Consider the following 13,124-nt stretch of genomic DNA (forward strand, 5'->3'; position numbering starts at 1 on the left):
CAGATCAAATATGGAGCAGGTTTGACGTCATGGTGTTTGATTAAAAGATACTTAAGAACGTATGACGTGATATTATAAACATCCAACCTCCAATGTGCTTCTGTCTTTCCATGAAAATAATAACAGATACTCAAATATAACTTCCTGATACTCACTTACTGCTCATCGTCTCAAAAAAAGCAGGAAAGTGGGAAAAGAAGACGGTTTTTATCAGCAAATTGTAAAATGCATAATTCAAGCCTGCTTTTAAAACCACACGGCACACGTTTTCAGTAACTAAACACCCATAAGAGTAAGACAGAACCAGCGGAAGAATGCAAAATGATTGTATTATTAAAATATATTTAATATTTAATGGTTAACTCTGCCATAGTCTTGCAGAAACTTTCGCAAACCTTGCCAAACTAGTTGTTCCTCTGTTGCAGTCTGTTACCTTGCAAACTTTCCATCTCAGAGGACAGATAAAAAGCTTGTGATTTTGACATTGTTGTGAGCAGTATGTACAGTCTGTGGATGTGCTAGAATACTGCAGTCTCTTGTGAAGGAACTTGAAATGAAGTTGGTTGAGTGTGTTAAATCTAACCTACAGATTCTACATTTATGATTTAAAAGTACGTCATTTTATGCACTGCAAAAATCATATTCTCAATGAGCATTTTGTTTTATTTTCCAGTTAAAATATCTGAAAACAGGATAAGTTTACTTCAGAAACATCACTAAGATGACAATTTTTTTTTGGTTTTTATAAGAGTTAAATCTGAGCGGTTACGCTATTTAAGTGAAAAATATCACACAAGTTGTCAACGTTATGTTCAGTTAGCTTCTGTTTTCATAGACTTCACTTTGTTTTCATTTGTCACGTGTCTGCAAGCTGCTAACACACGAGCTCTTGAAGCTCCGCCCTCTGTGCCGGGAGCAGCAGCTCATTTGCATTTAAAGGGACATACACAAAATGACCCGTTTTTGCTCACACCCAAATAGGGGCAAATTTGATAAGCTATAATAAATTATCTATGGAGTATTTTGAGCTGAAACTTCACATTCACATTCTGGGGACACCAGAGATTTATTTTACATCTTGCAAAAAGTTTTTTTTTGCATATGTGTGTGTTATTCTGCTACCTGTTTAGATTATAATATAAGTAATCTTTGGAACCTTAATCTTCTTAGATCTCCTTAGTCTTCTTCTGCTTGCCTGCACACACCATAACAAAAATCTTTTTCTAAATAAAAAAAACAAAAGTATTAAAAGCCTCTCAGTCTTATGGGAATTTTGCTTGGGATTTATGGTCATGAAAAAATACATTTTTACCAGTGCAGCATTAACAATTTGAGTCAACACTTTCTCTGGACCGATAATCCCATCAAAACTACATAGAGTGAGTATTAAGACACTAAAAGCTGTTTCACTCATGGCTGAATCCTGCTCATGTGAGCCGGCATCTGTTCTGAGTCAACATGTTTAATTACCTTTGTGGTGTAAGATGTCAATTATGAAGCTACAGTCAACAGCCACATCTTGAAATAATGAGTTGACAGGTCATCGCAATTGGCCTTTGTTTGCCTCCTCTTGCTCTCCAAACCACATCTGTTCATGGGGGATTGCCCATAAATTGGGATTTGATTGAAAACATGAGCTCTCGAAGCCCGGATGGGGAGGAGGGCCTGCCGGAAGGCTTTGTGTCGTTCACGTCTTCCAGGGTGAATCTGTGATTCAGATTCATGGAGCATGTTGGGACTGTGGGTGATAATCAGATGGGGAGTAAATGAAGGCTTTATACCTAGAGGCGGAGTTGGGGGAATCTCACAAAATCATGCCCACATCAAGTCCTCCCAAAATTAAAAATATAGTTTGTATAAAGAAAATTAACAGGAACGTTAAAGGTAAAAAACATTGTGGCATTATTTTTATGACAATTAAGCACATCTTGCCCTAAATTCTCATTTCTGTAATGAGTTTCAATTTTGTCGCTTGCTAGATTCTATTACAGTAATTTCCAAAATCTTTACTGTAAAAAAATACAGTGCTACAATTGTTTTATTTAAATCAGCATTAAGGCAGTAAAAACGTATACACAATGTATAAATACTTTAAAACTGCAATTACTACATGCGCGTGTGTGTGTGTGTGTGTGTGTGTGTGTGTGTGTGTGCCTAGTAAACACCAATGTTGTGGTGAATGTCCCGACAAGGATAGTAATACCGGTAAATACCGAGACATTTTTTGGTTGCCATGAGGAAAACAGCTTATAAATCACACTAATTTATGTTTTTTGAAAATGTAAAAATGCAGAAGGTTTTCTGTGAGGGTCTCATACATGATATCTGTAAATACAATCCACCTATCTATAGTTTCTGTTGTTTTAAACACTTCTGCTGTCTTTGAAACTGCTCTCACATGATGAACCCTCGACTAAATGTGCACCTTGTTTATGAACGACCAGCAAACCAAACTAACCGCCAACCTGACCGACTCCTGGAGGTGTGACGAAACAGAAACGGGGCGTGAAGTGCTTTGGAAGTGTGTGCTTGGGACACGCGGAGGCTTTTGTTCACTCGTGTCCATCTCCGGTGGACAAAGGGAGGTGCCTGGAGAATGGGGGAGGGGTGAGATGACGGGGCGGCACGCGCTACCACAAATCAACATGGCAGGTGCCCGAATCTAAATGAGCTTTCTCATTAGCATCACAATACACAGCGCTACTGATCTAGAGGCACTGCAACAACCAATAGGAGAGCTGAATCAGATCGTATTCATCTCTGTCTGTATTGCAGAGCAGAATTAGGCTATTTCATAAATGTTTTATAGGCACAGTCAGAATAAGGATAAATTATAGCAGAAACAGCCATGTTTAAATTGCAAATATAACTGAGCCATGCTACATGTTGTACCAAACCTTTCGTTCTTCTGTGGAACATAAAAAGATAAAATTGTGTCCGTACAATGAAAGTCAATGGGGTCCAACATAGTTTGGACCACAATGTTGTTTAAAATTAAAGAAAGTTTAATGATGGTGAGTAAACAAAGTTTTGGTTGAATTTTCCCAATAACATATTTTCACAGATAGACTTTTTACAACTTGCCATCAAGAATAACAATTACTATATTAGAGCCACAAGTATAGGGAAAGGCTCGAAATATTCATTTTTGTTTGATGTCTAAATGTCTTTAGTTTAATGGATTCAAAAGTGTTACATTCGGCTTCTATAATAAGTGTGTGATCACTATCATTTTTTCATTAAAATGTTGCCATGGTGGTATGATTTTTTTTTACCAATGGAGATGCTGATTTGATTGATAACTGGAGGTTATTCCATTACACTTTATTTACTACACTGTAAAATAAAATTGTAAATAAAACAGATTATTGGAGTATGTTAATACTACGTAATACTATTTCAGTCTTTCTACTTCTCATGTTTAATGTGTTATAGTATTTTGTGAAATTAAAGACATTTCCGAGTGAAAATTGTTTCAAATGAAATACTAAACCAATTTTTTTCAGAGCCTTACAATGCCAAATCTGGTATAATCTGAATGTACTTAATGAATTTACATTTTACATACTAATCAGTATGAACTAAAAGTAAACTAATCCACCGTAGGTGGCACACGACACGTGCTGCTCCACATTTTCTCCTGGTGCGTCTCAGGTTTCTGTGATGCAGTTTTGAGTTTTAGTTATCCAACATCTATAATCCCCTCAATCGCCCCTTTTTATTTCTTTGTTTTGTGTATATACTATAATAAAGGGCGCCAGCATGTCCACATATCTCTTTTAAGTATTATTTATTAATGTGTTACCCCAAGCGTAAAATGAGGCTACATGTTATTGCTGCAGAACCATTTCTTCAGACAGCTTTGACCTGTATTCTCCATTAGTATATGCCACTGATCTATAATAGCCAGAGGAAAACGACTACAGCATCAATCCTGGACTACACCAGGGATTTTATTTAACATAAATCTGAACTAATAAAATCAGCAATTATTTAATACGCCTGAATCACAGACATTAAACAAGAAACGTAATTTAAAGGGTCAAATTAATTAGTTATAAATAATTCCTTATGGTTCAACTTTGCATTTTTTACAGTGATGAAATCATGATGTATTTATAAATATACACACACTCTTATCTATTTTTTGAGTCAAAAAACTTTTTGAGAGCCACATACTACACCAAGTGAGCATCATATTTCATAATCATAAACAAAGCTTATGAAACACCCACATAGACAGGCAACAGAACTGCAAAACGTTGATATTCCAAAGATACTCCCATGCAACCAGAAGAGCATTAATGCATGAAATCTCATACGACCATATGGCATGAAGCCTATAAATCAACTTCTGATGTCTTTTTTATTTATTAATAAACCTGTTTGCATGGTTTCAATTATATCATTTTATTCTATTTCAACCAGCTAATTTAAAAGTGCAACATAATAAAGTGTTGATGTTGAATAGATGAAGAGTCACATGCTGACGCATAATAAGATCATTGAACACACACATATACACACACACGCACACATTCATGTACTCACGGGCTCCTGCGCTGAGCTTCACATAAACACTCCATATCCACAATATCAGCGGCACCTCCAGTCCGACAATCCGTCGCATTCTCACTTTTTTCCGATGTAAACAAAGAGAACCGCGACGTTTTGTCCTTCCTTCACTCGCACCCTCCCTGCACGGAAGGGAAGCCTCAGGACTGGCGCTGTTTCTGCGAGATATACGTGCGCAATACAGCCAGCTTTACGTATCTCCCAGCAAGAAAAGGTCTCGGAAATCGCATTGTTTGTCAAAGCATTTCTTGGAGGAATATCGTTCCACTGAATGCTCGCATTGTTACACCAGTGGAGGGTTTCCGGGACGGTCGCTGTCCAGGTGCTGAAGTTAATGAGGTCTCACGTTCCCCCCTCTGCGGGTGAAAGTGGTACAGTCCACCTGCACAGTAATGCTCAATGAGCCGCTGAAATATATGAACAGAGGGGTGGGCAGTTCTTAAAGGGCAAGTAAGCAAAAATAAAAATGATGTCTGCATTTATGTTACTTGCCGTCATCTGGTTCCAAACATGAATGTTTTATCCTTGAACGGAACACAAAACAAGAGGTTTTGAAGAGTATTCATGCTGTGAATGGGGGGAAAGGGTCACACATAGTGCACATGCCTTGTGCACTCCACTCCAAGTCTTCTGAAGCCATATAGCTCACTGTATGAAATAGACTGTGTTTTAAACGTACACTAATAATCTCAATTAAAAAAAAAAAATTCTCATTTGCACTTGTGGGGGCAAGATACTCTCATGTATCAAGATACTTCCATGTATCCCATGTGTTGCGTAACACGAGAATGAACCTCATTGGTTCTTGCTGAAGCTCATACATGATGCGTAACACGAGAATGAAGCTCATACGTGATGCGTAACACGAGTCTGAACCTCATTGGTTCTTGCTGAAGCTCATACGTGATGCGTAACACGAGAATGAACCTCATTGGTTCTTGCTGAAGCTCAAACGTGATGCGTAACACGAGTATGAACCTCATTGGTTCTTGAGGAAGCTCAAACGGGATGCGTAACATGAGAATGAACCTCATTGGTTCTTGCTGAAGCTCATACGTGATGTGTAACACGAGAATGAACCTCATTGGTTCTTGCTGAAGCTCAAACGTGATGCGTAACACGAGAATGAACCTCATTGGTTCTCGTATTCTTGAGCTTCCGTGTACCACAACTAATGTGTGAGTTGCTGAATCTGTTCAGCATATAAAGCAATCATGTCCCTTCAGAAAATTTGGTCAAACCGCTGAATCATATGGATTAGATTTATGATCTCTTTATGAACTTTGTGTTCCGAGAGATGAACGAAAGCATTACGGATTTGGAACGAGATGAGGGTGAGTAATTAATGACAGAATTTTCCTTTTTCCATTTAAGAAAAGGCATTCATCAAATTAAACTGATTAAAAAAATCAAATGAAAAAAAATAAATGCTCTATTAGAAAACATAATATCTAAAAAAGTTGAATCCTTTTTATGAAGTGAACTAAACTAAGCTTGAATATAAATGTGAAATCTACATGATTTCACTGAAGATGCCCTGCAGGGGCAATTAGCGGAGGCCTTTGGCAATCAAGAACAAAACTGTTTCCAAGTGGATAATGATGAGACAAACGGTGTCTGGTGAAGCGCTACAGTTCAGCCTTTCCCTTTAAACTGTCTTCAGAATGCAGCAGCTTCCAAAACAAGGGAATTTGATAAGCTCCTGCGATAAGAGTCACCATTCTGATCTGGCACTAATCTAAAGACCTGATTGTTTAATGAGAAATCACACGCCAGCATTTGCTCTCTGACAAACGACATGCTTTAGTCAACAGAAATAAAAGAGTAACCACTAAGAGGCGACAAAACACCATCCAGTTAAAACTTGCAGCAAGCTCTATATTTTTTGCATCAGGTGCATACAAATCATGGCCATTGCTTTTTAATGTAAAACAAATATTTTGCTGTTAAACAAAACAGAAGGGCTGCACAGATTCAATGAAATATGATCATAAAACAAACAACAGACGTAAAAGCCTTCTGGAGTCAAGCTAAAAAGTTTTCCACATTCCACTCTGTCATTTGAGCTGTAAATGCATGGAAAACAATTCAAGCTAATCTAATTTACTGTAATATACATTGAAGGCATGCAGGTTTAAGATGTTAGACCACATCTGAAGTGGATTGCAAAACAGGAAAGCTAGATAATCCATGTTTTGGCATGCAAGCTGCTAGTACGCTAAAGCCAGTGAATTCTGCCTGGATAACCCCATTCAGCCCTGCAGTGTACGTCAGCATTTCACAACCACAGCCGAAGACACTTCCAGCCAGGGTACACCTCTCATGAAATGACCTCTCTATAAATTGAGTGATCTCGGACTACATTTACATTTAGTCATACTGACCCCAAAACAGACACATGTTTGTGTCCAGGGTTAATCAGATGATGTCATACAGCTTATCTGCAAGAATTCAAACTCTGTTCATTGTAAAATAAATATCTGTTTTTGCTTAATTGTCTTATTTTGTTTAAATGTGGTTTAACACATGACATTCCTTGCCTTGTGCATCTTAAAATTCAAACAAAAAACATTCATGCTGCCTTCTCTCATTTTAAGCCTCTCTCTCCAGCATACTACTCTTTCTATTTATGCACAATATATGTTTGCTATGTTGAAACACATTCTGTATTGATGAATAACTGGTTGACTTACTGTTACTACACTGTTTCCCATAATGCAATGCACCTGACCTTCCATTTTCAGCATGATAATGAAGGATTCAAAAAGGGTGTTTGTTGCAATTATGCCATAGACGAACCAAAAGAGCTCTTAAAAGAGCCATTGTTTTTCTTTGTGTAAAGAACATTTTAATGATCTAATGAACCCGTTTCCACTGTAAAGAACCTTTAGTGCAACAACACGTTTAAGATTCTTCATAGAACCACAGATGCCATCGCTGTAAACCTGAATAAGTTGGCAAAACTCAATAGTTAATCAAATAGGTTCTCAATTGGTTAGGTCTCAATAGAAACTCAATAGATTTCATCAAAAATTTTAAGTTAAGAAACTCAAAGTTTAAGAACTGGCAGATTTTTATTTTGTACTCATACATTTTAATTGCTCTTGAAATATTTGAGTTCGCTAACTCATTCATTTAATTTTAAATTATCATGGAATCTCAACTTAAATATTATTAGTAGGGGAAACTTGGCTATAGCTTAACTAGCTAATTCAGCGAATGCTAACTTGCTATTTGGTAGCACAATGCTTTGATAGTATTAGCATAGCATAACAAATGCTAAATGAGTACAACAACATAGAATATTTCATATTTATCTGTTCTCAAGCCATGCTCATGCTCCACTCAACATAAAAAAACAAAAAAACCTAACAAACTTTTCTAAATTAGCAGAGCAAAGCATTAAACATTACTAAATCTCACACTTAACATTAATCTCACACAAATAACATTATATAATAATTTTAGCATTTACTCTCCCTTTCGAATGCCATGGCAAAACAAGCTGGGAAATAAAAATCCCAGCCCAGATTCAGTTAAATTTAAGTTTGTCTGAATTAAAAGAAATAAGTTCATAAAACTCAAAACAATAAAGTAATTCAGATTACTTAAAATGTGTCATACAGTTTTGTAAAGTTCTAAAAACTCTAAAAAATGTATTTGAGTGAACTAATTTGTTTAATTTAAGGAGTCATTGCACAATTCAGGAGTCATCAAACCAAAATGAGCTACAATGCACAGTTTTGCACACACTCACCCTTTCTGACACACACAGTAAGAACAGCTGAGGATGAAGAAACAAATCTAATGAAAGAGTGACTTTCAAATGGATAAATCACACCTCTAATCAAATGTCTTATTGGGGAGAAGTGTGCTATTGTTACTTTTCAGTCCTGGCTATATACTGGTCAACCAAAATCATAGAGACATGAGGCATGAATATCTAATATTATTATTAAAAAGAGTAAATCTAGAAATCATGACTAACTCATCATTGGCGAGTTTTGTACAAGCAAGAACCACTTTTAATCATGTTCAGCTTTGAGCAACTCGGGTTATGATTACAGAAAACCATCTGCTCCTGGCATTGTGAAAGCATAAATCACAGCTGTCACGGACAGATATTCAATTATCATGCAAATCAGGGTCAAAGAATATAAGGATACATCTAGAGGAAAATCCGGCCGAAATGACATTCTAAAACTTTTGTACATTACATGCCAAATTTTCTATTTATTTGATGTTTTGTCCATGTAATTTGTTAGATTAAGGTACAGATTGTCATTGTTCAAATCTAGGTGACATATTTCCATAATCGTCATGTAAGTACTGTGCATATGAGATACGTTTACTCAAAGTTAGTTAACCTTGGTATTATAATGTTAAATGTCCTATAAAAACACCATGGAACTTTTTACGGGACTGTAATATTTCAGAATGAGGTCTTGTGATTTTTAGACCTTTTATTCAACTGTGAACTGAGCTTTAAAATATTCACCCTCTGCTTGGCAACAGATTTACACAAACACAGTGCTAAACAAAAAGGACCACGGACAGCCAGACAAAAGGTGCAAATGTGAGCAAAAACACGAAGGATAGAGGCGGACAGTATGGAGTGATTTCTGGTGTTGTAAGTTTTACAATAAACGTGTACACACACATGCAGACACAAATCTCCTGCTCTTTTATAGTCAACCCCGGTTTAGCCCTCTGTGGTCCTGGAAGCCTTCCATCGTCCTCCTGGGTCGCCATGGCGACCTGAACAAAGACCTCTCAGCCTCATTATTCCTTTTGAGAGTAAAGTGTGCCAAACTCATTCTCTATGGAGCGTATGAGAACACTGTTAGAAGTTTTTACTGTGACTAACACCTCTCTCAGCTCCCTAACAAACTCATGAAACATGTTTCTTACCCAGTTTTCTAACCTCTTTGTTCCCTGGAAAAATGCAGTCCCAGTCCTATCAGTCATGTTCCTTTAACATCAACATTACTAAAATAGCCTATTTAACAGAAATTTTGCAGATTTTTTTTCTCTCATATCTACAAATTCAGAAAAAAAACTGAAAAAATTATAAGGGAAAATAAGACATTAAAATGTTTACAAATATTAACAACACATTTTACGTTACACAAAATAAACCAGTGACGACACTTTATCGGCACATGCTCAGTAAAGTTTCAAATCGGTTCCTCGTGTGCCTTTATGAAAAAGATTCAGTCATTTGTTTGTGAGTCAGACTACACTGCTGTGTTTTTGATTCACTGAGTCGGTCCATAAGAGTCATATGATTTGTACATGAATTGGACAACACTGGTGTGCTTTTATTCACTGAGTCAGTCCTGATAGGACACGAACATCTCAGAGACGTCTATTTGATGTCTGCATTTATATCTGCAAGATGTATTTTTTTGAGTGTTTGCTCATCTGCAATACATCTCTGAGACGTCTCCTGTCAGATGTCATATAGACATCTAGAAGATGTCTGTAAGATGTTTATGGTTTAAAATGTAAAACTGCTCTGTCTAAGATGTTATTCACAGATGTATTTACACAGCAGATGTTTTCTAGATCTCCAGATCTTTAGCAGACATCTTACAGACGTACACTACCTGTGCTTTGTTCATGAATCAAACTAAACTGCTGTGTTTTTGATTCACTGAGTCGGTCCATAAGAGTAATTTGTTTATGAATCAGACAACACTGGTGTGTTTTTATTCACTGAGTCGGTCCATAAGAGTAATTTGTTTATGAATCAGACAACACTGGTGTGTTTTTATTCACTGAGTCGGTCCATAAGAGTAATTTGTTCGTGATTTGGACTACATTGGTGTGTTTTTGATTCGCTGAGTCGGTCCATAAGAGTCATTTGTACATGAATCAGACAACACTGCTGTGTTTTTGATTCACTGCGTCGGTCCATAAGGGTCATTTGTTCATGATTTGGACTACATTGGTGTGTTTTTGATTCGCTGAGTCGGTCCATAAGAGTCCATAAATCATAAATCGGACTACACTGGTTGCACTGTAGGCTTAGGCTATGTTGCTGATTCACAACAAAGGCTCGGCTCAAAAGAGTCATTTGTACGTGAATTGTTGTTACAAGTTCAACTATATGTTGCCCGGAATTTGTTTGTGTTTGTTTTTGCAGGCAGCCCACAGGGACATGTCTATAGGCTTCACTTTTGACTGTTCTTGTGTAGACACTGCCCTTGTGTAACTTCTTCTTTCCATTATGCTATGTGTACATCGTGGACACACCTAGTGAAAATAAGAATTAGACCTTGGACACATTGGTACACTCGAACGCATGACGCGCACTGGAGCACATACATTTGCTCACACACATCTCCTACTTGTTACTATACATTTATTGGTGAGGTTTGACCTCTGAATACTGTGATTGGATGCCCAGGATATCCTGGATGTTATTCCCTGATCGTGTGTTTATGACCCATATTCCTTAAAGGAACACTTCACCGTTTTTTGAAATAGGGCTTATTCACCTTCTTTCCTACATTTAGATAGGTGGGCAAATGCATTTTTGTCTCAGTGCATGCATTGTTTTAGTTTGACAGGGTCGGCGCTAGCTTAGCTTAGCATAATGAATGGAATCCTTTGTTGCCAGCTAGCATGTCCTGAGTAAAAGTGATATAAAAAATTTAAAAAACCCACCTAATTACTTCTTGTGGCCTGCATATTCACAACAAGTACAAATAGAGATGCAGATTAACACTAGACGATTTCCTATGCAGATATTGACTTGGGACTATATTAGGGGGAAGCACAGGTGAAGCACTGCTACTTGGGCGCAGAGATATCACGCCCAAGTAGCAGTGCTTCGCCTGTGCTTCCCCCTAATATAGTCCTTAATATATAAGTCAATATCTGCCTAGGAAATCGCCTAGTGTTAATCTGCATCACTATTTGTACTTGTGAATACGCAGGCCACAAGAAGTAATTAGGTGGGTTTTTAAATTTTTTTATATCACTTTTACTCAGGACATGCTAGCTGGCAACAAAGGATTCCATTCATTGTGCTAAGCTAAGCTAGCGCCGACCCTGTCAAACTAAAACAATGCATGCACTGAGACAAAAATGCATTTGCCCACCTATCTAAATGTAGGAAAGAAAGTGAATAAGCCCTATTTCAAAAAACGGTGGAGTGTTCCTTTAATAAAGTTGAGAATGTAATGGTCCCACACCACACCAAATCGAAGAGCGACTAATATTGCGTAGGCTATGTGCGAGAATCTTCAGGCCTATACTCTTTTTAACACAACCCCAAACTGGGAGAGCCAAGAGGACACGTGTACAGCTTAAAGAATATGGTCTGCACATGGAAAGTTTGTAAATGTAAAATATATCTATACAGTTACGTACTTGGATGGGATTGTGAATGCATTGCCTGTTAGCTACACCATTAACCAAACCTTTTCGTTGTTAGGTCAATTCTTCTTCAAACAGATTCTAAACAAATTATTTTGTAATACTAATCAATAGTAGGCCTACTATTAACAAATATCAATAATAATATTAGACTACTGATATATAGGTATGTATGTATGTATAGCTCTGCATTGTGCTTTTACAGGGAAAACTGTTTACTTGAGACATGTTTACCTGAGTTTCCATAGCAACAGGACATGATGATCAGTGGCTCAAAATCATGGGAGATAAAACAAACAAGCTTTTCAACCAAGTATACTTGAGGCCTGAGGTTAAGAACCAAGGGCTCATACAAAAAAAATAAAAAAAAATAAAAACCCTTGCTATAAAGCATCTGTCTCGCCTTCAGACTGAATATCTTACAAATATATAAAGTATAAAATTAAGTAATTTAATATGGAAGTGTAAGGCCTGAGAAAAGACAGTGTTAACAGACAAGCATGTTCCCTGTAAAGCAAAATTGAATTAACTCTTCAACTGAAGCTTGGCCTATTTCAGCTTCCAAAAAAAGCTCAAGAATGATGTTTGTGCAACACAAGGGTCTACTTGTCTCTTAACTGGATGATTAGTCTAGGATGAGGTAAACAACTGCTGTGATCTCTCGTCTCCTACTGAAGACTCACTTTACAGGTTGAAATATTTCTTCAAATAGCAGGAAATGACTCACCAAAATATGCATGATATGTGTGTTTTACAGAATTTGTGAAACAACTTTTAAGCTTTCACAAGTTTAGTGTATAATACGAATGGACCCTGTTTATCACAGAGGCCTTCAAGTGGAGCTTGGATAGTTTAGATATGACAAAACAAAAACAAAAAAACAACTTTTTTTTTTTTTATCTGTAAAAAACTTAGTTTAAAACTAAACATTTGATTGTCATTTATAAGGCAAATGACAAACTGAAACAACTAAATAGTCTTTATTCACACATAATAACCAAAAACTAATATTTTGTATGGCGTCCTTTGATAACAGCTTACATTCTTGCTTGCATTGTTTTTAGGCCTACAGCATTTTTCCACAGCCACTGTTGTTATTGTCTTCCAGAAAGTTTCTTGTTGTTCCCAAAGACTTGCTGTTGATTAAACTTTTGTGCGATCTA

The 13,124-nt window shown here is 36.9% G+C and overlaps 1 protein-coding gene across 1 annotated transcript in view; it reads right to left on the reverse strand.

Moving 5' to 3' along the window:
* cntnap2b (contactin associated protein 2b) overlaps nucleotides 1-4,915 on the reverse strand; it is a 47,286-nt gene extending 42,371 nt beyond the window's left edge. Inside the window, exon 1 of the mRNA XM_082172972.1 lies at nucleotides 4,552-4,915. Coding sequence (XP_082029098.1) covers nucleotides 4,552-4,630 — 79 coding nt within the window. The 5' untranslated portion in view covers nucleotides 4,631-4,915. The remainder of the gene's footprint in view (nucleotides 1-4,551) is intronic.
* Between the last annotated feature and the right edge of the window lie 8,209 nt (nucleotides 4,916-13,124).

This window comes from Leuciscus leuciscus (assembly GCF_965113295.1).
Source record: "Leuciscus leuciscus genome assembly, chromosome: 6".
Lineage (NCBI taxonomy): Eukaryota > Metazoa > Chordata > Actinopteri > Cypriniformes > Leuciscidae > Leuciscus > Leuciscus leuciscus.